The 24377-nt window shown below is 40.6% G+C and overlaps 3 protein-coding genes and 1 non-coding gene across 6 annotated transcripts in view; 1 reads left to right on the top strand and 3 right to left on the bottom strand.

Annotated features, from left to right (window-relative positions):
* Nucleotides 1-123: 123 nt before the first annotated feature.
* Nucleotides 124-5780, bottom strand: fbxw10 (F-box and WD repeat domain containing 10). Its single transcript, XM_087174378.1, has 12 exons — nucleotides 5267-5780; nucleotides 4888-5049; nucleotides 4249-4394; nucleotides 3986-4093; nucleotides 3779-3885; nucleotides 3457-3660; nucleotides 3204-3325; nucleotides 2378-2532; nucleotides 2130-2272; nucleotides 1742-1903; nucleotides 1274-1603; nucleotides 124-1231 (listed from the first exon to the last, which is right to left on the bottom strand). Exons 1-12 carry the CDS (start codon nucleotides 5778-5780, stop codon nucleotides 634-636), a joined length of 2751 nt encoding a protein of 916 aa, XP_087030504.1. The 3' UTR covers nucleotides 124-633.
* A 962-nt stretch (nucleotides 5781-6742) lies between these two features.
* On the bottom strand, nucleotides 6743-6813 carry trnag-ccc (transfer RNA glycine (anticodon CCC)). Its single transcript has one exon. It is a non-coding gene; the product is annotated as a tRNA-Gly (tRNA).
* Nucleotides 6814-6951: 138 nt separating this feature from the next.
* prdm9 (PR domain containing 9) lies at nucleotides 6952-12084 on the top strand. Of its 3 annotated transcripts, none has more exons than XM_087174403.1 (7): nucleotides 6952-6970; nucleotides 7533-7640; nucleotides 7743-7835; nucleotides 8359-8636; nucleotides 8765-8832; nucleotides 9291-9481; nucleotides 9679-12084. In XM_087174403.1, exons 2-7 carry the CDS (start codon nucleotides 7544-7546, stop codon nucleotides 11784-11786), a joined length of 2835 nt encoding a protein of 944 aa, XP_087030529.1. In that variant the 5' UTR covers nucleotides 6952-6970; nucleotides 7533-7543; the 3' UTR covers nucleotides 11787-12084. The 3 variants fall into 3 exon arrangements, with proteins under 3 accessions (XP_087030529.1, XP_023263494.1, XP_023263495.1); XM_023407726.2 differs by lacking the exon at nucleotides 6952-6970 and adding an exon at nucleotides 7055-7183; XM_023407727.2 differs by lacking the exon at nucleotides 6952-6970 and adding an exon at nucleotides 7066-7138.
* Nucleotides 12085-12087: 3 nt separating this feature from the next.
* Nucleotides 12088-24377, bottom strand: part of LOC111656137 (neurabin-2-like) — a 19955-nt gene continuing 7665 nt past the window's right edge. The window contains exons 3-11 of the mRNA XM_023407728.2: nucleotides 20954-21086; nucleotides 19285-19405; nucleotides 18889-18993; nucleotides 16871-17003; nucleotides 15253-15405; nucleotides 15083-15136; nucleotides 14703-14932; nucleotides 14506-14602; nucleotides 12088-13593 (exon numbers count right to left, since the gene is read on the bottom strand). Coding sequence (XP_023263496.1) covers nucleotides 13543-13593; nucleotides 14506-14602; nucleotides 14703-14932; nucleotides 15083-15136; nucleotides 15253-15405; nucleotides 16871-17003; nucleotides 18889-18993; nucleotides 19285-19405; nucleotides 20954-21086 — 1077 coding nt within the window. The 3' untranslated portion in view covers nucleotides 12088-13542. The remainder of the gene's footprint in view (nucleotides 13594-14505; nucleotides 14603-14702; nucleotides 14933-15082; nucleotides 15137-15252; nucleotides 15406-16870; nucleotides 17004-18888; nucleotides 18994-19284; nucleotides 19406-20953; nucleotides 21087-24377) is intronic.

Below are 24377 nucleotides of genomic sequence, written 5' to 3'. Positions count from 1 at the left end.
ATTTGAGAATACATGCTTGAAAAAGCATTTTTGTCGAGTCAATTACAAAAATGAATCAACACCGTGGGGGGAAAAACAGATTTAAAAATGTAAAAAATATGAAAGTATTACTTATCATTTCAATAAGTTTTTTTTCATAAGTTTTAATGCAATGCAAAAGAAAACTACATAAACTATAAAACTAAAAAACATGGCAAAAACACAGTGAATTAACCATGTGCTCTCTCCCATTATTAACATTAAGCAGATGAATATCTAAATGGAAACTCACAATACATTCACAGCTTGAGAAAACAAAAAAGAATAAAAAAAAAAAAAAAGGAAAGAAAAGAAAAGAAAAGAAAAAACTAGAATTAAACTTTGTGCTACAAATCAAACGACAAATTAATTTCATATCCTGAAAATTAAAGTAAAGTAAAACCCTAAAGCTTGCTGCAAAAATACTGTGCAATTACTCTGGGTCACTATCAGATGATACAATACTGACCTCTAGTGGGGTTTTAAATAAACATCAAAGGTGCCTTGAAAATGTAAATTGCGCAGTGGTGATGGAGTTCGGTTGGCATTCATATCATTCATCAAATGATCACAAATGTGACCTGTCTCACGGTGTCCCTATTGGACAGTTTTCGTTCACATCTCTGCATGAGTTCCCTCTCGGACTGGACATCGTCTTCCAGCCTGAATCACCCCTTCTCTCTGAATGGGTCCAAAAGGGTTAATCTTGGGTAAGCTGGTAGCAGTTTTTATGCCGTACTCTAGATTTGGTAGTGACGTCGTGAGAATGCGCTCCGGAGCCTGTGGCCCCTCTTTAGCACCGACCCTCTTGATTGCCCTCTGTGTGTCAGCAGTGTGAGTCTGTGTTTCTTTAGAAAATAAGCAGTGATGGTGTCTCCTAGTGGTGTTAGGAGCAGTGGTGACATCTGTGTTTGTTATAGTTTGACTGGCGCCTCTCTTCAGAATATGGTCACAGGTCTTGGCCCTCCTGTGTTTCAGGGCCTGGATGTCAGAGTGTAGAGGATCCTGAGTCATGTGAGGACCCCAGGAATCACGCAGCTTTGCGTTGCACTCCATGTTGACGCTAACTTCATCCGTGCACTGCGCCCTCTGAATGGCACTGACTCTAAGGAGGATGGAGTCACGTGTCAAAGGACGATGAAGACCTCTCTTCTTCATCCGTTCACACGTTGCCTTCTCGCTAAGAATCACTGACTGTTTAGCAGCCCCACCACTGACTATAAAAGAAATGTTTTGTTTAAGGACAAACTGATCCTACAGTACATTACTTCTGACATACTTTTGTGCATGCTTACCTTGTGTTTGGCATTTAGTGGGGGTAAACAGGAAGCGGGTGTGGTAACGCAGCTCTGCTCTCTCTGGCTTCTTGCTGTCACAGTCGTGCATCTTTCGGCTGGGTGAAGCCAGCTGTGCTTTGTGATCTGCCTCGAAAGAGGTGCAGGGAAGCTTTCTGAGTGAAGCCGCACATTTCTCAGAAACCGAACCATCCTGAGCTGGCACATCGCCGGGGCTTCTCTCTGCTGACTCCCAGAACACTTTGGCGAACTGGTACAGCCTCACACTGGATGTTGTGTTCACTAATATACTAAATGAAGGCAGAGAGAAAAAAATACGAGACAGAAATGTAAACTTGCAAACTTGCACTGATATAATTATAAGATCAAATAAAAATAACACAACAATAAAAAATAAACATGCTTTCGTGGGAGGGTGTTTGCCTCACCTGTTGTCATGGAAGTGCAGAGACAGTAAAGAGCCTGTTTCAGCCTCTGCTGTGATGTCTCTCAAACAGTCTCCAGTGAGGAAATTAAAAATACGAATCTTCCCGTCCACGCAGCCAGTAACAACACGCAGGTAGACAAGGGTCAGAGATTTGACCTCCCTGCTGTAAAGTTTATTTAGGTTTATGAGTGTATTGTAGTTAAAAAAAATAATTAAAAAGACAGGCAGAGATATTTCACATATTGTGTTTAGGTGGTGATACAATAAAGACATTTCTATTGGTTGCAAATGGCTAATATTGACAGGAAAAAGCAGCAGGGGAAAAAAAGGTGACAAAAACATATTTCAGTATAATTTTTGCATATCAGCCTCAAAGGTTTCTTGCTTACTTTGGGTGGCTGAAGGTCATTAGACACTCTTTAGCGTGACAGTTGACACTCCAGGCCATGACTTGACCGTTTACGTCCCCAGAGAGAAGATGCCATTCGTCGAAGAACAGGCACTTCACTGACTTCCTGTGGGCATCTATCACCTGAGGGATTACATAAAAGAATATATATATATATATATATATATATGTATGTATGTGTATATATAGAGAGAGAAAGCGTTCTCCACTGATGACTAATATTCTCACCCTGAGCAGTGATGCCTTCTCCATGTCCCATATTTTGACAAGGCCCCGATCACAGCTGCTATAGACTGTGGTTGTGTTGATTTTCACACACTGGATAGAGCTTGGGTGCTTGAAATTAAAATCCTCAAAACGATTTCCTGTTTGTAGATTCCACACTGGCGGTACGGTAATTAAGTTTAGTTCACTTGCACATATCAAAATTTAAAAAGATGAAAACACAAATATTATTCCAGCAGAGCCACAAAAGCCTGAAGAGCTAATCGTGTAGCCCCTCTTGATAAGTGTACTCAAATTTGATCGCAATAGAAAATATATAAACCTTCCTTGAACAGTGGTTTAAAGACCTCCAAAGAACTGAAGGTGTTTGCATGATGTTGTGAGCATGGTTTGCTAATTTAGGCCTGATCATTACTGAGTATCAGCCGGCACGCCTGGTATTTATTAACCGTTGTTTGCTTGTCAGCTCTGCCTGCTGTTGGTGAAGGTAAAATAAAGCTTGGAAAAACTACCACCATGCCTCTGTCCTTTTCTGGAGTAACTTTACCCTTATATATGTTAAATATCAGTGGACTTCCTGCTTTTGGCTATCATATTTGCAAACCGAAAAGCATGGCACTGGTACGGCGAGAATATCTTTGTAACTGCATGATCTTTACATTTTGTAAGAAGCACATTTGAGTAAAAACCAGAACAGGTTATTCCATGTTCCAGATTTGATGATGATCCGCGTTTGCTGAGGCCCATTGCAGCATTGTGTAATGTGATTAATAGTAAATGTGTAATTTTAAATCTGAAAGACTATAAACATCCTACAAAGGCTGCTCACCTTTTACTAAACAGTCTTTAGCCCCTGAGACAAGCCTATCAGCGTGGACATCCAGGCAGTTGACAGTGCCAGTGTGACCATACAGCTCCATCTCACACCGGTCTGTCTTCAAACTCCAACACCTACAGTTGTGACGAAACACCAAATAAACGCCCACACCAGCGGATCTACTTGATTCATCATCACCTCAAAAATAAATTCAAGTCATAAATCTGAGCTACGATGACGCGCACTAACGTTCCATTGTCCTCACCTGATGCTGGCGTCACAGCTGGCAGTTATCACCAGGTCTCTGTCCTCACAGAGCAGCACAGCCCGGATGCTGCCAATGTGGCCCTTCATCACAGACACGGCTTTCGTTTCTGACGCCACATAAAACAGATGCACCGCACGGTCCTTGGAACCCGTGGCCATAAATGATCTGCCTCTGTAGTCCACCACCCTGTGAGGGTCTTCTCTGTCAAATCCAAACACGCAACCACACCTGAGTTACATCAGTTATATGAAAGAATGTATGTTTTAAATCCAATGTGCAGTGTTAGAAGAAAAAAAAAAGAAGGAAACTGAAAACTAACTTGTTCAGCAGCACTTTGGTAAAATATGCACCACAATAAACATTTCGCTCTTCCATTTGTACAGTTTTGGTTTTGATTTTGGCATAAGCAGCTTCAAATGGTTTGACCTGTGAAACCAGTCAAAGAAAAGGTAATATATGTATTGACGAATCGATTTGTGGTGCAAAAAATTAGCTTTATGGATTTTCAGGGTTTTGATCTGTTAACCTTCTGGACATTGGAATGAATATCAGCTCTCTCATCATCCTTTGCGGGAACAAGGACTTCAACGATGTTGGAGTAAGTAGGACTGACTATGTTAAAACCGTTGCACCTCTAGAACAGAAAAAAACATTAGTGATCATGTAATTTTTTATAGAAAGAACTATGTATGTTGCTGTCTCCACCACTGCACACTTGTTACATCAGATAACATTTCAAGAAAGTTTTCATTTTTATGTATTTACAGGATATTACTAAATCATATAAACATAGAAATACCGTACCTTCATCATCGTCTTAATTTGATCCTGGAAATGTCTTCTGAACTTGATTTCCTCCATGGTTTCTTTTGCAAGGTTCTGCCAGTATTGACAAACCTTCTCGCAGCGTCTTAAAGTATGTTCCTCTAACAGCCCTGTTAGGAGACACACATGTGCAGTATAATGTACAGTAAGGATGAAAGTGTTTGATTTTTGTTATTGATAAAGATACTAAATGTAAATGTAATTGTCACCACTTCTGCATGGAGGCCTTTTGTCTGTCATATTCTTCCTCTCAGTGAAATGTCATTTAAGCAGCAGACAGAGGTCACTGAGAGCAGACAGCCACACTGTTGCTTGGCAGGTCTTTGTTGTTATATCCAAGGGCTACCCACTTGAATGTGGTGGATTTAGCAAGAGCATTCTTGAGTCATTTTGTGACATCCCCATGGTGCTATTTGCCTGGTGTAGTTGCTTCATACCAACTTGCGAGATGTATAATATTTTGTGTTGTGGAAAATATGAAACCAACTGAAATGTATCAAGGATACAGCGGCAGTACCACTGCGGTGTTCCTTTTGAAAAACACTGCAAATGATCAGTGAACTTAGACAGCATGTCATTGGTGTTACCTACATGTGGACTTACCTAGTATCCTCTTTGACAGGTCAACAGGTAGGCAACCTATGAAGTCTCTGTATCGGCTGACTCCAGACACAGACTTTGAAGATCCAGGCACCACCATGAGAGCAGGGTCCTCTGAGTCTTCATCAGTGTCCTGATCAAACTGATTGGTATTGCGGCTACCTACTGAAAAGGGTACATAATTATTGAGTCAAAATAAACACTTCAACAATGCAAAGCCCACATGTCACTGTATTTATGTCCTACTACCTTTACCTAAAAGGTAAATGCAGTGTTGTTAAATAAAAAACAAAAGTAAGACATTGTTTTTAACTCCTGAACTAAAAGAAAACATGTAATCATGGGCTTTATCGTGTTGTATTTTTCCCCTTTGTTGTCTTACAGTTTAACTGCAGAAACCCTCGTTTTTGCCTGACCAGGAGCACGCTGGTTAGGTTGGCCACCATGCGTAAAAGTTCTGAGTCACAAAGTGAAAAGAGACGGCAAAGATAGCATGATTTCATCCAGTCTGGACTGCTGCTGAACCAGTCCCAGACTTCATTTATATCCATGCCAAGTGGTTTCCCATCCAGAGCTCGGTCTGTGCTGCGACAGGGGTGATCCTGAGGCGAAGTCGGGCCTCTTGACCTGGCATAAGTGAACAAAGTCCATGATGTTACACCCAGCACATTCTGGATGTTTTCGAGCACTTGGACGTTTCTGCAGCGTAAAAGAAGCTCCACTAGGAATCTCCTCCTGAATTCATCCGACACCTTCCACACACACGGAGTGGAACCCGGTGGTTTGGGGGCAAACACGCACGATGGACACATCCCGCACATGTTGAGACATCCCTCCGCCGGTTTACAGTTGAGTTCGCACGCAGACACACTCCGAATAAATTTAACCGACTTCATTTCGACGTTTTAAGCAGATTGTGGTGCTCTCTGTTGGCCACGTCGTTGCCAAGATACAGATGTTGTTTTTGTTCTTTGCACAATACAGACAAACATGGAGACATCATTCAGCAGGTTGCCGGGCAACAACGCACCAGGAAAGAATGGATGCTCTTTTGAGGGAATACCTTGCTATACCATACAGTAAATTCAGCTCACAGTTTATTAGGTACTCCTAGCCAAAACTTGATTGAAGCGTGTTGAAAATTTGTTGATCTCTTAATTACGAGAATCTCGCGAGATAACAGGACAGGAAGTAGTAAATTAATCGATTTTCCGATTAACAGAAAATTAAGGGCTTTACACTTTTTTCTGGACAAAACATGAAGGTGTCAGAATCTTTACAAATCAACAAACAATAAATTGAAAAAAATAATCAGCAAATTAATTCGTAATTAATATAATAATTAGTATCACTTCAATATAAAATAATTAAAACTTTTCTCAACCTTAACCAAATACAACAAAATCATGTTTTTATATTAATGCAAGTAATAATCAAATAAAATGATATTGCATCAGTCCCAGGGTCCATTTTCTGCACTGAGTGCTTTTACTTGTAATACTGTGAGTACATTTCATTATCATACTTACATACTTTTACTTATGTAATACTTTCAATGCCGGACTTACCATACTAATTTTGCTAGAATATCAGTATTGCACAAGATGTTTCATCACCAAACAACCAAAACATTCTTCCAATGAGCACTAAAGTAAGTTTGTAGCAGTAGATAGATACAGGCTATATTTAGCCTACTGTATAACACCAAATTGTTTGGTGTTATTCAGTATAAGGTGTAGAATATACGGTATAGTGCTTTAATATCATTATTGTCGCTGTTGTTATTGCTTTTACTCTATGCTTACAATTTATGGCAATTGTAAGAAATATTGTTGTTAGACTGGGGGAAAAAAATCCGTGCGCCGCCCGGGAATCGAACCCGGGTCGCAAGAATGGGAATCTTGCATGATACCACTACACCAGCGGCGCCGTTGTCTGAAGGTCGGCAGTGTTTACATAACTCTAGCCAGTTGAGCGTTATGCCCAAGAATTGTTTTTAGCAAAGTATTCCTCGTGTTTCACGCGTTAAAATTGATGCTGCTGGTTGGACTCGCTGTTAAAGCGCAATGGCAGAAAAACAGCATAAGTAATTCTAATATTACTACTTTTATTTGGAAAATAACGGAAATTCAGACCCTTATGCTGAAAATGATATTTATTTACTTCCGGGGAAGCGTCCTCGGTCTCGATTAGTTTAGTTTCTGGCTTCTAATCCGAGACCATATGTTAACGGCCAAAAGCAACCGTTTTGAATGTTAGTTAGCAAAGTAGTCAGAGGAATATATTCACTGTGATTTGAGTAGGTTCAAAAGTTTACCTACTTTAATGTAGAAAAATTAACCGGGAATGTTGCGTGCTGTTAATGTTGCTTGTGCTTCTGTGATAGCTAGCTAGCTGTGAAAGCTGTGCCATTAGCCATAACAAACTAATGACATCACTTTTTGCACTGAATCTTATCAGAACTGGTTTTTCACCATCTTTATGGAATGTAACGTCAGCCTGCTAAACATGTTGCTGATTCTAGTGTTTCTCGATATGGGCTAACATACAAACGCTAGTCGTCACGTCAGCTTTTTTGGTTTTATGTATTATTTGTGTGAGCAGCAGCCAAAAGTGTAGCTATAATAATTTCTGTAAATACTCCACAGAGTCTGCACTCATGTCGGGCAGGAGCAACGGTGTGGAATGGGTTGAGACAACCGAAGAGGTTGTTGTTACAGAGGAGTGTCTACCACCTGATGACAACACCCCGACAGGTATAAGTTTCCAGATTAGATTTTGCTCTTGTTCAAAATTTAAACCAGAGACATAACGTGATATCATACACACGTTTCTAAATAGTGTCTTTGTTCTTGTAGTGATACCGATTTTAGAGCCAGCAGAAACAACAGTCCAGAAGGAACTGGACTCTGTGGGGAAGGAAGAAAATCCAGAGGCGGATGATGGCTTTTGTAAGATACTATCTTACCTCTTCTACCTACTCTCAGCTGCCAGTTTTTGATACACTCAACTAAAACTAATGCAGTCCAATACAGCAGCCCTGCAATGAATTGAATTTCCAGTGTTAGCTATTTGTACTTTATAAATTGGCAGCTCAGTGTATTTTCACAGCATCATGGGCCTCATACAAAGTTTCCACATTACCATGGAAAACTATAGACAGAAAATGAACAAAATGTCATGAAATATGCCTTAGAGTATGACCTTGTAAGACAAAAAGGCCATGTTCATTTCTTCCTTTTCCTAATTTCAATTTGAGTGTTGAATGGAATTAATATTCCCACTGATATGTGGAATATTTGCGCAAAAATATTCTGTGATAAACAGGAACTGTTGCTTGACTATGAATGTTTAAAATTCTCACTGGTGTATTAATGTGCATGATAATAGTGTGTAACTTATAGGTGGTTTAATAAAGATAACCATAAACATAATTTACTGTATTCTTCTATTTTCCTCCTCTTTATATTGCAGATTGCGAGGAGTGTCTGACTCTCTTCCAGGACCAGAGTGACCCGGCTAATATTAGTGGCCCTTCTTTCGTTCTTGACTTTCCAACAAGCATGGGTGTCCCCCAGAGGGCCCTCCTCACTCTTCCCTATGGTCTGATGATAGGCAGATCTAGTATTCCCAGGGTCGGTGTTGGGGTCATAAATCATGGACCAATAGTGTCTCCAGGAATGCATTTTGGACCATATGAGGGGGAAGTGACAACAAGTGAAAATGCCATGGCCAGTGACTTCTCCTGGGAGGTGAGCTCAGAAATGCCAAACTGAAATAATGAGTCTTTATTTGTAGTTGAGACTCATTCTCACAACAACGTCCTGTTTTGGTAATTGGTATGTTTGTGTTGTCTCAACAATATTCTCATTTTCTGTAGATTTGCAAAGGAAAACATGAGTATGAGTACATTGATGGTGCCAGAGAAACACACTCAAACTGGATGAGGTAATGTATTTAAATTATTTCATTATTTAAATGAAATGAGATTAAAAATGATCCAAACTGTGGAGAGAAAAAGAAAATTCCCATTTGGATGGCTATGCCAGGATATAAAACGGAATTTGGCACACACACCCAACTCTCTGAAGGAAGGCAGGACATGGGAGGTAGCCATAACATGTATGCAAACACGTAGCTAAAAACAAGTATATCAGTGGGTGTAGGTTAGCTAGAGTAGCCAGGTGTTACGTTTTTACTCATAACCTTCCAATACCAAGTTTTGTGTCCTGTCTCTCGTGCTATGTAAGATTTGAATCTGTAGTCTAAAAACATAATCCATAATTTCCATTGTCAGAATGTCAGTGTTTTGTATGTGCTTTGCTTGAGTTTCATGGTTAACATCACGGTGCATCTAAAAACCCGTCCATGTTTATATTCAAGCTCTCTTCTTTCCTCGTACACAGGTATGTCAACTGCGCTCGTAATAAAGACGAGACAAATTTGCTGGCGGTCCAGTTCAAAGGCAGCGTCCTCTTTCACTGCTGCCGCACCATACAACCTGGAGACGAGCTCATGGTGTGGCCCAGCAACAAGCTTCTCACCCATTTTAGTGAAGCTTGGACCCAGATATGGTTTATGAAGTTGAATTCAGCAGGTACCCTTACTATCTGAGTTTCACTAGTCACAAAAAAAGATTTTTTACCGGCTGTTTTTCTATGAACCAGTCACTAGTGTCATTTTACGATCACCATGTTCTTCCTTAAAACAGGAGAATTCTTACAATTCAGTATTAGTTTTTATATGGTAAAATGAAGTATGACTAATGTTTTCCTCCTCTCCTCTTAATTGTAGAGAATAATACAACTGCAGAATCACAGATCTTCCTGTGCTCCGACTGTCAGCTGACCTTCACTACAGAGGCCTTTCTCCAGCGACATACAGAGCACTTCCACTCACAGCCTATAGAGGACTGTACAACACCTGCCGCTGAGGTAGCTGAACCTGAAAATCCCACTTCCAATGCCGACTCAGGTCACTCTGTAGCATCCCTGGTGGTGTTATCTGTTGATCCCGTTGAAGCCAAAACATGTGGTGATTGTGGGAAGACTTTCAAGCAAATGCCTCACCTGAGGAGGCACAAACTGTGTGTTCACTCAAACAAGCGCCCCTACTGCTGCCCACAGTGCAGGCGAACTTTTAGCCAGGCCTCTGGCTTAATCAGACACCAGTTAGTTCACAGAAAGCAGGCTGTGCTAAAAGCCCCTAATCAAAAGAAAAACTTCAGCGAGAAGACTGAGAGCTTGACACAGAGGTCAGAACTTTTTACAACAGCAGATCCAGCTGTAGCTGATGAAACTAAGGACATGAATGTAAGTGAGAATCTACAAGAAGATATGGATGTAACTGAAACTGAGAATACTTCTGCAGGAGAAGCAGAAACGTCCCAATCTAATTGTACAGACTGTGGAAAAAGCTTCACAAATGAAGCCTCCCTCAAAAAGCATAAGGTGACTGTCCATGAGAGGTTACGTCCATATGTCTGCACTGTGTGTCAGAAGTGCTTTGGCCAGTACAACGACCTGACCAGGCACCTGCGGCGTCACCAAAAAGAAAGTAAAAGGAAAGAAAAGTTAAACGAGGCTCCCGAGGAGCAAAACGCCATGCCCTTTAGCTGTGCCGAGTGTTCACTGACTTTTTCTTCAGTGGATACCCTTGAGCAGCACATCAGTGAGCATCACTCAGAGGATACTGCTGTGGAAAATCAAGATGGTGATCCAGTGCCTGCTGATGATGATCAAACCCATGATCCTGACTTCATTCCACAACCCTCAGAAGCCGAAACAGTTGAATCCATCCAAAAGCTTCCCTCTCAGAGGCCTCAGCGACTTGGAGCTAGATCTAGAATTTCTGCCATAACCAAGCTCATTGCTCCAAAACGAAGGGCAGACATCTGCAAGAAGCCATTAACCGGCCCGGCTCAGGCTGAGCAGAGCTGCAATGAAGCAAAGGCACCTGCTGCCAGAAATGGAAAGCTAACAAAATATAAATGGTTTAGCTGTAATCGCTGTAAACGAACATATGGAAACCCAGATGATCTTAAAGCACACAAATGCGCTTTGAGACAGCACAAGTGTGGTCAGTGTGGGGCGACTTTTAACATGTCTGGTTTCCTGAGAAGACATGAGCAGACAGTGCACGCTAACGCAAAATCTTACAGCTGTGAGCGCTGTGATAAAGTCTTCACTACATCTGGGAACCTGAAACAGCATCAGAAGAGCAACACCTGCATGAAGTATCACTGTACGTCTGAGCTCCACTCATGCTCCTTCTGTCAGTTCTCCTTCACGATGAAGAGCTACCTTATTAAACACATCAAGAGGCACCACCCTGTGGAGTATCTATCACACTGCGATTCAGACAACCTAATGGATCAGCTGGAGAATGAGGAAGGGGAAAAGGAGTACACATGCCCCCGTTGTGGGAAGAGCTGTGCGAGCGCCAAAGCTTTCAAATCTCACACGTGCTACCAGCAGGTGAAGGTTCTGTACTTGTGCACCGACTGCGGGAAGGGCTTCACCAACCACTACGGTCTGAAGCAGCACCAGCGCATTCACACAGGAGAGAAACCATACAGCTGCCCTCACTGCAGCAAAAGCTTCTCCTACACCGGCCAGCTCAACGTTCATCTCAGGACTCACACGGGAGAGAAGCCGTACCTGTGCACGCACTGCGGAGAGAGCTTTCGGCAGTCGGGAGACCTGAAGCGACACGAGAGGAAGCACACGGGGGTGAGGCCCTACAGCTGCCCCGAGTGCTGCAAAAGCTTCAGCCGCCCGCAGAGTCTCAAAGCTCATCAAATGCTTCATCTGGGACAGAGAATGTTCAAATGCACCCAGTGCGGAAAGAGCTTTTCACGAAACTATCACCTCAGGAGGCACCACCAGAAGATGCACTTGTAATCACATCACATTGTTAGGATTTAGCGGAGGCATTGTGGGAGAGCTGCAGAGAATTTTTCAATGTCCTGTACATAACATTATTTAAGCTTCAGTTAGTTTAAAGATAAAGCACTTCATATCCAAACAGAATTTTTCTGTTTAAAAATATATTTTTCTGTCTTGTGCGAAAGGGAGTGAATTCATCCATTGGATGGGTTTCCTGCAAATAACAAAAAATGTAAAGGAAGATGCACAGTCACATAAACAAATGCTTATTGTTTCACGTTAACCTGCTTTGAAATAAAAACGACCAACTTCACCATCACTGTTGACCATTTATTCCACAAAACATACAATGCAAAGCATGTGCACTGTACAAGCCTTAATATTATGAAAATACTCATAACCATGCCTGTTTTTTTCAATGTCATCCAGATCTACTACTTTATTTTTTTTACATGACACAGTATAACTTTGTCTATTGAACGTTGCTTTTTGCATTGATTTTGTCAGTTTTTGTCCTTGTTAGCTCATATTTCCACCTTGACTATATTATAAATATTAAGTAAAATATTTCAGTCTTACCTGAACTATACAAACATACTGGTATGACAGTTGACACAAGTAGACTCAATTTTATTTTAAACTGTGCGTAAATTGAAACAGGTAGAAACCTGGCAGTGTTTTTCCATGTGCTACACACAGCGGTGTCAAGTGCAGCTGCTGGTTAGAGACAAGCTTTTTAAATCTGTAACTTTGCTGCTGGTAACGACTTCTTTAACATCCCAAGTCCACTAATGTTTCTTATATCAGTAGTCCTAACTAATACCAGTTACACAAGTCCTTGACAACATCCATTTTGAGGGGGAAAAAAAAAAAGAAAAAAAAGATCCATTTTCATTTTGTGGCACAGCAGTTGTGGAGGCTTGTCTCTGTGGTTTTTTTTTTTGTTGTTTTTTTTGAAAGAAGCGAGGGGTTGAAACCGAAGGATTGGTTACTCATTAATGAGTCTTAATGTGTAAAAAATACACAAACACTTCTGAAAGGTAGGCAGCAGGTGGTTCTCAAGGTTAAGTGACAAGACCCCTACGAAGGTTGGGTAACTGTTTTGTACAATTTCAAAGACACCTTCAAAGACTCATTCCCGTCTAGTCCTCTGTTCCAGTGAAGCACCTTGTGTGATGTCTTCTTCAGTGCAATCTCCGTCCAATTTACACATCTTCATCACATAAAATATACAACAACCCTCAATCTCATTAGTTTATATTATGTTAAATGTTATACACATAATAAAAATTTTTACAAACCAAACTGATTGTTAAACCACACAGTATCACGTCTGTACAAACTCGGGAAAAAAAAAAGGTCACAAAACTAGGCAAAAGAAAGAGAGGAATTTGTTTTTTGGCAATTAAAAGCAACAGCCAGGTCTGTCACAAAACCACAAATTAAGGGATTAAATACTGAACTCTGAAAGTTAAAAAAGGAACAGTACATCTAGAGCTCAACAGAGTCTGTGTTTGTGATGATAAAACCGTTCTTCACGTTCCCGTAAATGTTAACAGAAAAACATGGTTAAAAGGGTTAAGTGGCTGAAATACAAAGCCTGAGGACACATATACAGTATGCGACCGGAAACCAAGCTCAGGTTGGAATCAAGAAATACCCTGCAGTTCATTCCAAGTACAATAACACTATCTTCTACTTCATCTGGCGAAGTTCTGCTTTCTGAGATGCGAAACAGAAAAAAGGCTTTTTTTTTTCTTTTCTTTTTTTTTTATAAAGGTTCCGATTTCAGCTCCTCGACCCTGCACTCCAGATCAGCCACCTAGAGCAGACAGAGGATAATGCAGTTACGACCATGTTCAACCAAGTGACGGTATGTGATCAATACAGTATACAACACAGCTGGGTCCAAAAATCTGAAATAAGATGTTATCTAGAATTGACGCACAATATGTTCTGATCTTTATACTTTTTCTGACATCGAAATATTTTTTTTTCACATTGTTGGCAAACACACAAATACTTTTTGTTCAAATGTTATTATAATTATCACGTGGATGCTGCAGTGTGAGTCATGTTGGGCTTTTAATAACTAATACAACATATTGACTAAATATGGTCCCTCTGAGGTTTTGCTGTTATTGCTGAAGCCTCATTGAAAACTATTTTAAGGCTTGTATAAATGCCACAAGGCTGACTTAAGAGGCAGTTTTGTGCCAAATTGTTCTCATGAATGCTGAAAAAAACAAACAAACTGTCACCTCCTCAAGCTGTAGCTCAATTCACTCCAAAACTGTTTATTCGTTTTTGGTGACGGACCCTTAAATACCAATCTAAATGTCAGGCCAATATTAAGCTTTACATCTTCAGCTATGCAATTAAAATGCCATAAGAGAACCTTTGATTGATAATATGTAATTTTAGTTTATCATCTGATGACTCTTTACTCATGCTTGAATAAATACCAGACACATAGAAAAAGGCTTTAATCACAACTCTTGCAAATGATGTCACTGTTGATGTTTGAGACCTAATGTGCTGCTGAAGCTGAAGCTGAAAGCAGCAAATTCATTCTGAGACATTATCATTTTCCTTTGCACTTTGCAAAGTCAGTTTTTATCCAGGTTTTGTATTAGAGCACATTAATTATTTATTGTGCTGCCCATTGACTATATCTGAGAGTAAAAGCTACAAGCACCAGCAAAGTAGGCTAAATCTAGGTCACCTCCAATACCTGTTCTTGGAGTTGTCCAGACTCCTCTTTGAGAAGGGAGGCCTCAGCCCCAACTTGTGCACAACGCTGGGTCTCCTTCTTCAGGTACTCAATCTCCCTGTTGAAGGCAGCAGACGACAGTGTCAAGGCTGTTCAGCTCAAATGTGATACATCACACATCTCTTTGAGCTCTCATCTGTGTAATGAAGATGTCTTACTTCTGCTGATATTCCTTGATCAGGCGTTTGGCTTTGCTGTACTTGCGCTCCAGGGCCTGATACTGGGCTTGCGTCTCCTTCAGGTGCTCGTCCACCGCCTGACACAGGCTCTGAGCCTCCATCCAGTAGCCCTCCAGCTTCTCCATGCGCTCCTTGTTCTCGTGCAGGGTCTGTTCCAGCTGAGCCTTATCCATACGCCAGCGCTGCTTCTCCTGCTCCGCATGGTGCAGCTGGAGAGACAGGTGAAGCATCCGTTTCAGTAAAGACAGTAAACACTAAATAACCAATGCTGCTTCTTCCTTTAGGACTAGTGTTATCTAGTGTCTACTGGTGTCTAATATAACATAATGATTTAATACTATCTTAAAGTAACACCTTACCTTTCTTTTCAGCTGTTGGATCTCAGCCTGGGTCACAGCATGCTTTATTTGGAGCTTTACAGCAAAGAGAGAGATGACATTTTTAAATACATCTGTTAATATTAGGCACATCAGGGGAAATAAGCTGTGATTACACAGGAAATGTTCCAATTAAGCAGTTGCCTGCTCACCTCTTTGTATTTATGGGCCAGTTTCTCAGGGTCTGTCTCCAGAGGCGACATGTCCTCGTTCTCTGCCAAGTCAAACACTTCGATGGCGCTGGGATACGGCGGACTGACCTCCTCATCCTCATCTTCTTCTTCATCTGTGCCATATTCAGCACCCTGCAGGGATGAGGTTGAGGTAAGGAGATAATTTGTTAAATGATGTGCAGTGCAAACGTATCTTCACGCTGCAATTAAGTTTTTTTTTTTTATTTTTTTTTTTTATGATTACCAAGTTTAAAAGCTACATCTTGCTTCATTAACTAATATCATTGTCAATCCAGATGTTGCAGTGGGACAAGATGTGTTGAAGGATCATTTAAAAGTGCAAACAGTATCAGTTGTATAGATAAAACTGAATTTAGGGAAGAAAGATTGTTCAAACATCTATCAGACTTTGCTCTTGTTTTTACACTGTACTGTTTTCTGGGAAGTTAAGTGGATTTCTAAGAGAACAAAATGAGCATTTCTCTACATCTATTGTTAAATGTTTGAATAAAACAGAGCAGAAAAATAGGAGACGGCACTGAAACAGTATTTAATGGAGCTGTTAAAAGCACATATTTCTGTGCTATGACACTAAATTGACACTAGATGGTGCCAAACTCAAAAGAGCAGACTATACTCTCCATTATACAACCTAATGCTTTTCAAGAACCACCCACCATCACCCCCTTTCAGGCAACTTCCTCTCTATTATCATAATAACACACACACTACAGACAGTTTTTGTTCCGTTTATGTAAAAGGAGAGAGAAAAACTGAGACACTACGATTAACAAAGCAAAGGACATCCTGGGTCACAAAATTTGAGTCATCCTGATTTGTCCCCATTTTGGAGCTGAGCTTATCATTTAATCAGACTGATACTACATGCTGGACACAACAGAGTGGCTTTGCGCCCGTAGCACACACAACACAGCCACACCAGAGTCACTTCTGTTGACGATGGTACTGAGATGAATTTCATAATCCTGAAGGGGAAGCAAGGACATACAGGACCAACCAACAGTTGCAAAAATCTGCCTTGTTTTTCATTTCAAGGCTGAATTTTGTCTGAACGGGTTGATAAGGTCACATAAACTTTATTGCTTTTTAATGATGCCTTTGTTCTGTTATCAAGTGGCTTAGTGAAAGACTATGTTTCAGCTGCAACAGTCAAATTTTTCATATTCTTACTTTAAATTTCTTAATGCACTGAGATAACTGATTGGATGCCCCCTAAATATTGACAAGACAACAGCCGAGCTGGAAAAGATCATGCTCCTCACATGCTGTGTTTCACATTTAAATTCCCCTGCAAGAATTTTGAAGTTAGTCGTCTAAATATTACATTGAATTCTCAAAAATCTGTTTTTTGTTAATGCAGTAATGCGTGTGTACATGCAAGTGTTGGGGGAGGGGTTGGGGGAAAATGGATTAGTAAGCACTGCACCCTCACTTGTGCACCACGTGTTTGCAGACATTGCACCACCTCTGATTCAAGAATGACAAAAACAAGCCGTGTGGTCAGCTAGATCTTACACCAGTGTGTGTGTGTGTTTTTTTTTTTTTTTCATATTCAGCCCTGAGTGTCAAGACTGACCTCTTGTTCATCCATGTACTGGTTGTAGCGCTGCTCCATCATCTCCCTCTGCCAACGTTCCTGCTCCAGGGTCTGCTGGATGAGCTGGGCCACTTCACTCTGTTCACCCGGCTTCTCTCGCCCGATCACAAACCTGCGTTTTGACAATCACCAGTCCAGTTGAAACATCTCTCACAAACCACTAAGCCCAAATCGTGCTCAAAGGGCCTTTATCTGATATGGTATGATACTGTATGTGCATGCTAAATAATACATGATGGCCCTTTTTTTTTTCCTCCAGACCACTGTGGAGCCTGAACACTGGTTCCACATGGACCATGAGAGTGGTTTTCATATATAATACACAGCTTAGAGTGTTATAGTGGCATGTATTAATGCAGTAAGGAATGTGCTTGCTCTCTGATGACAGAAAACAGCTTCCTGTTTACACATGGACAAAGGCAGTCTCTGTGTTATTGGCCTACTCCTTCAGCTCATTCTACAGTTCATTATAGAGGCTATATGCCTCCTGATTGAGACTCACAAATCTTTGTCCAATTAAAGGCAGTAAACAGGGAAAAGTAAAGTGAATCATGATGAAGCCACAATCGGTTATTAAGCCAGCCGCTGCAGCCTTTCAATTTCTGCTGCGCTAACGGGTAATTAAATGTTCACAAACACACTTCCTGCCCCCTGTCTATTTGTCTCCCTGACGTTTTTTATGAATAGGTCTGAGCTCTAGTGCCCTTCGCCATCGCTGCAGCAGATCCATAATGTATGAGCTATCTATGGAGGTCTCTGATCTTCACAAGTCACACAACACTAACAATTACCCCAACAGCCTTGACCACTAAAACCCTGAATTATGAATGAACTTAGATGACAAAAAGGAGCACAAAGGGAACAGTCAGCTTCACCAAAACGCCAAAGAGCCAGGCTACAAATAGCCCCCTGGCATTTCAAAATGATACTTTTGATGCCAACTGTATTTGATAATCATGTTTTCTGTGGCTATAGTGTGGAATCTTTGGACCTCATTCAGAATGTCTCCAAAAAGGAGCTTTTCAATGCTGAAGGGTATAATCACGACCCTTTGAGACTTGAGATAGAAATCTGCAGTCTGGTGAGTTGAATGGGCAGGATGTGGTAGAAGTCAGTCCTGCGTGTAAGACTGGCTATGGGTATAGAGGAAACCATCTCTTCAAGCAAGAATGCTGTGTGTCATAGCGAGGTGTGGTGACGGATAGTAAAACAAAAATGATGCTCTAGTCACAACTAAGACCAATAGAAAGATAGCAAAATGGAAACTGTAAAAACGAATGTCCATTTAACTAAGAGCACAGCGGTGCTTTGAGTTAAATGCTAACATCAGCATGCTAAAATGCTAACAATTACAAAGCTAGCATGTTGGTGTTTAGCACTCTTTGTTAACTTTTCTGGTCTGGCATGTTAGCATGCTAGCGTTTGCTACTTAGCACTAAACACAAGGTACAACCAAGGCTGATGGGAGTGGCTTAGGTTCTGTAGGTACTTTGTCAAATTAATTTGATGATGATGGTGTGATGAATTTCCCCCATTGGGGATAGATAAAGTATCTATCTATCTATCTATCTAAAAGGAAAAATTAAAACATCACAAAAGTTACTACAGTTCCTCTTGCGGGTATCATCTGAGCATATCTTGATATCTATGGGGATATCTGTACCAAATTTCAAGATAATCTATCCAATGGTTGTTGACTTATTGTGTGGCTAGATGAAACATTAGGACCAAAGTCAGAATGATTCATCCTCTGCGCACCATGAATGTACAAAATTTATAGTAATCCACCAAATAGCTGTTGAGATGTTCAGTATATAGTCTGGGCTGAAGTGGTGGATCGAGCAACTGACAGACCGACCAACATTGCCCTCCTTAGAGCCACAGGCCTAACACTGATTATAAAAATAACACCGGTGTTTAGATGATTTGTGTTTCTTGGTGTTAAAGTGAGTCAGTTAAAATGTAGTAAAATCATCACTAGTTAGAGCAACTCTTACTTGACAGTTCCTGAGGTGTTCCTGAGTACAGAGGCGGCAAAGCTCTGGGTGACTCCCACCAAACTGGTGCCGTCCACCTCCACAATCAGATCGTTCACCTGGATCCTGGAGGAGACAGTAAAGAAAGGAGTTTAGGATTTATGGTAACAGTTCAACTATGGCCAAACTCCATTTTTAAGTCCTCGTGCTTGGCAGCAAGACCTATTTGCAGTTGGCAGGGATCAAAATGAGACAATGAACTATCCACTCCTGGAAATAGCTGACGTCAGGCAGACAGATGGTGAACATGGCAACGGCCTTCTGAGTTTGAAGAGAACCTTTGAAATTGGATGTTTCTGTTGTAGACTGTGTCTCAATCAGGACGATCCAAAATGAATTTAACATGAATAAACGTACCTGCCATCCCTGTGTGCCGCTCCTCCGTCTGTGACTGTCTTAACGAAGATGCCCAACTTCTCCAGGCCCATGTCAGCCCCTGCACCCATCCCGATGATACTGATGCCCAGGCCATCGCCATCTGAAAGAGAGTGGGGAATACCAGACTAGCTGTTACCATACTGTTATTGTAATCCATGTTTGACAGGTTTTGGTTTAAATTTGTTATACTGTCATGTCATTGAGAGTCAAGTATGAGGAATGCCATCAGCCTTGAGATTTACATATTAGGATAAATTTAGCTAATAAAAGTGCTAAAAGCAGTACTTGCCCCTTTCCTTTTACCACAGATGAGAACTAAATTATAGGTGCACTATTACATTTTCTTGTAAACAAACAAGTTATATTCACAGTCATTGTTACTCACCAAAATGCATTGTGTGTGTCCTTGAGGCCTGACAATGCATTTCCTTCCTCATAAAAAAAAATACAATGCCAATCTTTGACTATTTTAAACCATGCATTGTTAAATCAAAGTTTGCTTGCTAATAGTCTTTTTCTTCATTGCCTTTGTCTGTGCAACCAGGGAACTACAGATAAAAACACTGCCCCATAGCACTCTACTGGTCAGAAAATCCACACGATACCTTTAAGTACAACCTAATCAATTGATCTTTATAAGTATAATCTACATATACTGCATTTAAAAACCATACCAGCCCCTTTATACAAGAATTGCAGCTTAAGTTACCCTTACAGAAAACAATTAGAAGGAAAGAACAGACAATTTAAACAATCTAACTTCTTAAATTAACATATATATTCAGGGGCAAGTCCATAAAAACATTCCTAAAGTAGCTTAAAACAATCCTCAGACTAAAAGGAGGCTATGTGAGCTCTTGTCTGTGTAAGTTTTAAAATTGACAGCAGCTTTCTGTATGAGCAGAATATTGATTAATAGTTGTAATAAAAGCACCTTCATTATGTGTTCTGAAAGTTAGATCAGAATCAGCGATAACAACCATTTCCTGCCAGAGGCGTAATCTGCTGAGATAGTGTATTCATTTGTGAGCCCCGTTTCTCTCTTTACTGTTATGGACCAACAACCAGAGCCTTTGCTCCCCCCCCCCAAAACTAGATTAATGTAGACAGTACACACAGCAGCATATCAGTTGAACATGATCACATATGGTATCCCGTGCAACCTGCCCTGTACACAATTCCAAATATAGTCTTCTATAAATATATTAATGCACCATAATGTTGAAGGGATGTTGGAAGAGTGGCTCACTGGGGAGAGATGGAAGGTAAAGCCATTGCACTTTCTTTGCTTTGTGGGAAAAAGGAAGCTTGGCAGAAGGCAGAGTGTGAACACTGAAGGCCTTTTTACTTAAGTAATAACCAAATGTAGGATGTTTTGTTATGCAGCTTCAAAAATAGACAAAAAAGAACGACAAACTGTTCAGTGGGAAGTTAATCTGATAAACCTAAATTCATTTTCAAATGCCTTTCCATGAATGTGAAATGTCTTGTATTCTGTTTCCTGATATAGTGTAAATAAACAGTGCCCCAACCAGGTTAAAATAAATACTTGGAATTATTTATTTGACCAAACTCGGGTCTTTTGTGCACAGCTTTTGTAAATGTAGAATTTGGACAAATACTGATGAGGGTTCATGATGCTCTGTACCTTTCTCCAGCTCCACGGGGAACAGGTCCAGCCTCTCCACCCTCTTCTCCAGCTCGTACTCTGCAGATGCTGCCATGGGATCCACGTCTTCATTACGCCTGTCGTAATCCTCGTTGGGGTAGGTGGCAAACACCTGCAGGAGGAGACAGAGATGCTGGGTCAGACTGAGAATTTAAACACTGACAGCCAGACAAAGTGTGAAAGAAAAGGGGATTTTATTGTATTTGTACATAAGTTTGGGGATTTCCTTCAAAAAGAGAGTAATTTGTGAAATGTTTTTTCTTCAAAAAGGGACAGTGTGACATTTTGGAAAAAACACTTACTTGCTTTCTTGCTGAGAGTTACATGAGAGGATTAAAATCACTCTCATATCCGTCCATTAGATATGAAACTAGAGCCAGGAGACAGCTAAAAATTTAGCACAAAGACAGGAAACAGGGGGAAACATCTAGCCTGGATCTGTCCAAATGGTATAAAGTCTGCGTCTCTAAAGATCACTCATTACCACATTACATGCCATGTGCCTTATCCATTCAAAACCTTGTGTGAAAAAAAAAATGTGTGTTTTTTTGGGGGGCTATGTTTAGACAGAGCCAAGGTAGCTGTTTCACCCTGCTGCCATGCTTTGTGCTAAGCTAAGCTAAACTGTCTCCTGGCTGTAGCTTCATATATATATATACTGTACAGACATGAGAGTGGCATCAACTTTTTTCAATTAACTCTAGGCCAGAAAGCAAAGCATATTTCTTAAAAAATGTAAAACTATTCCTTCAAAAAAAGCCCCTTCTCCACTGACAGCGGATCCTCTCTGTTGTGTTTTTGCAGTGCAAATGTCTCATTGATTCTCTGCTACTAGAAGTTTGCATTTCTGTAGATGCCTCTTTCTTTTCTTTGCAGCCATGGCGACTTAATAATGTTTTGCCCTACTACTACCCAGTTCTTCTTACATTGCTTCCAAATATAGTAACTGCTACTGAAAACAGAAAACATGTGACTTCCTGTGCACCGTGGGGAGCCTGGTAAATGCTGAATCTCTTGTGTGTGTATCAACAGGTGAAAGAGAGCAAATGCAAATTTACTTACACAGAAATGTTATAGATTATCACTTAACTATAGATGATTAAATGCAAATCCCCATCAAACTACACTGCAGTGATTTTTTACAACATATATGCATGAATGGTTCAGTTTTAATCCAGTATTTCAGTTTACGTCCTGAAATATTTTTCTGCTTAAACTAATACAAATAGAAAAATGGATATGATACATTCAATCAAGAAGGAACTCAGTTCAATTATGTATGGGCAGCACCAAGTGCTCGGAGGCCGTGGAGTTGAACGCAGCTGAGACAGACAAGCTGGATTCACAGTTTGATAAGAACTTACCACCACCACTTTTAATGCAGGCATAATGAAATTCAGATTTATCGACAATTTCATCTGATACAGCCGCAGAGTTTCCTCGAGACCTCTGAGCCGTATCATTTCATGGTGGTAATGTCTATCAAACACACTGGGAGAAAATCAATCACAACCACTGAATTTGCTTCCATGAAGACAGAGGCCTCTGTTTCCAGGGCCCGACTTCCCACATTCACTCTGTCTAACAGCATGACAGTTTACATAACCACCTCCAGCATGCTAATGGAGGCCTTCTGCAGCTGCTGTTCACAGGCCTCACACTCACACTCACACAAACACTGAGAAAGAGAGAGAGAGAGAGAGCTGAATCTTTAAAAGCCTCACTTTCAGTCTTCCAAGGTGATTATGCATGCTCCACCTTGCATGGTCCACTAGCCGCACTAATTCAGTGCTGGACCTTCTTCTTTCACACATTCTTTCCTGTATTTTACTTAATTTCTAGACTTTTCTCTCCACAATCTTTGGTACCTTCTGCTGCGGTGGTTTAACACTTTTTCCTTTAGTCTTTGTTTACTTTATTCCGCGCATCTCTCGCTTCTGTCAGCTGTTCGTTTTTTTCTACTCGTGTTAAAGTAGCATCTTGTAGTTTCAGTGCTATCCCTCAGTCATATAGGCCCCGTCTCCCTAGCAACCCCACAGTAAAGAGTCTGTCAGTTTTGACAGCGCCTTTGAAATGTAACCAGCCCCTCCTCTCTCAGATTTATTCAGTATCATTGTATTTTCATGCATCATTGAACACTGTACAAGCTCCTGCCTCTACTATTAAGCCTTCCTCACCAATAAGAATAGAGTTTAAAATGTTATCGCTGTAAGCCACATCACTATCTCATCATCACTGTCTGTTCAAACAAATGACTAGGCCTAAATTTTCTTCTCAAAGAAGAAAAGTTCAGCTAGAGTTGGCAAAGCAAATTTCTTTACTTTAAATACTTTTGAACTACTACTAATAATTTAATAACTACTGAAAATCATTGAACTCAAACATGAAGTGCTTAAACAATTGCTTAAGATGAGAAGATTGATACCTCTCACTTCTCTCTGCAACATATGAAGCTACCACCAGCAGCCATTTAGCTTATCTTAGCATAAAGAATGGAAACAGCTGGTCTGGCTTTTTTTTTTTTTTTTCCCCCTACACTCACACTCTCCAGAAAACTGGACTCTGGGAAATTATAATGGCCATTTTACCCAATTTTTTTTTACAGGCTATACAATCAATAAAAAAAGGAATTGACAGATTAATCCACAAAGAAAACAATAATAATTTGCAGTCTTACATATATTATCATTTAAATTTACTTTCTGTCATTAAAGAGAAACTAACACTACTGCAGATGACATGATAGCATGGGAACAGCACTGACGTCTAATGGCTTTTGATTTAGGTTACCTTTGTATTTAGAGGGATTAGCAGAATGTGGATTACAGACACACAAAATGCACTGTTTGCATCCTACTGTAAGTAACAAAGCATACAACAACAACAACAACAACAACAATAACAACAACAACAAAAGTACACTCAAAGCCTGCATGTCCACTGTAACACTCTCCCACGGCACCGGTTCACTCCTTGAGTTTAAAGATCAAGAGGCCACAGCTGGTGGCTTGCGGAGCCCTCGTTTTACGCCCACAATGCTGCAGAGGATCAAACGAGGAAGTTCAGCAGGATTTAACGTGGCACTGGAAAAAAAAACAAAAAACAAAAAAAAACAGCCATAGACTGGATGTGTGTTGTGACCTGCAGCCTTGCAGTGAGTTCATGTGCGGTGCCGTGATGCAGGCCAGGCTACAATCTTGCCTCAATGACACAGAATTAACACTTTCGTTTCCTGAGGAAAGATTTTCTGCCTCCTTATGGACAATGATCCCACACAGGGCAGACAGACTAATGGGATCCTACATGATGCAACCTCTTTTAAGCATGTAGAGTAGTAGATGAGCTTCTCGAACGGTGAGGTGGCTATCTTTGGAAGACAAACATTGGGATTAAAGGCAGGGTG

The sequence above is a fragment of the Seriola lalandi genome, unplaced genomic scaffold, assembly GCF_002814215.2.
Source record: "Seriola lalandi dorsalis isolate HSWRI2012SDOR001 ecotype SW California unplaced genomic scaffold, Sedor1 jcf7180002054346, whole genome shotgun sequence".
In the NCBI taxonomy this organism is placed as follows: Eukaryota; Metazoa; Chordata; class Actinopteri; order Carangiformes; family Carangidae; genus Seriola; species Seriola lalandi.
This window is presented reverse-complemented; position numbering and strand designations above follow the sequence as displayed.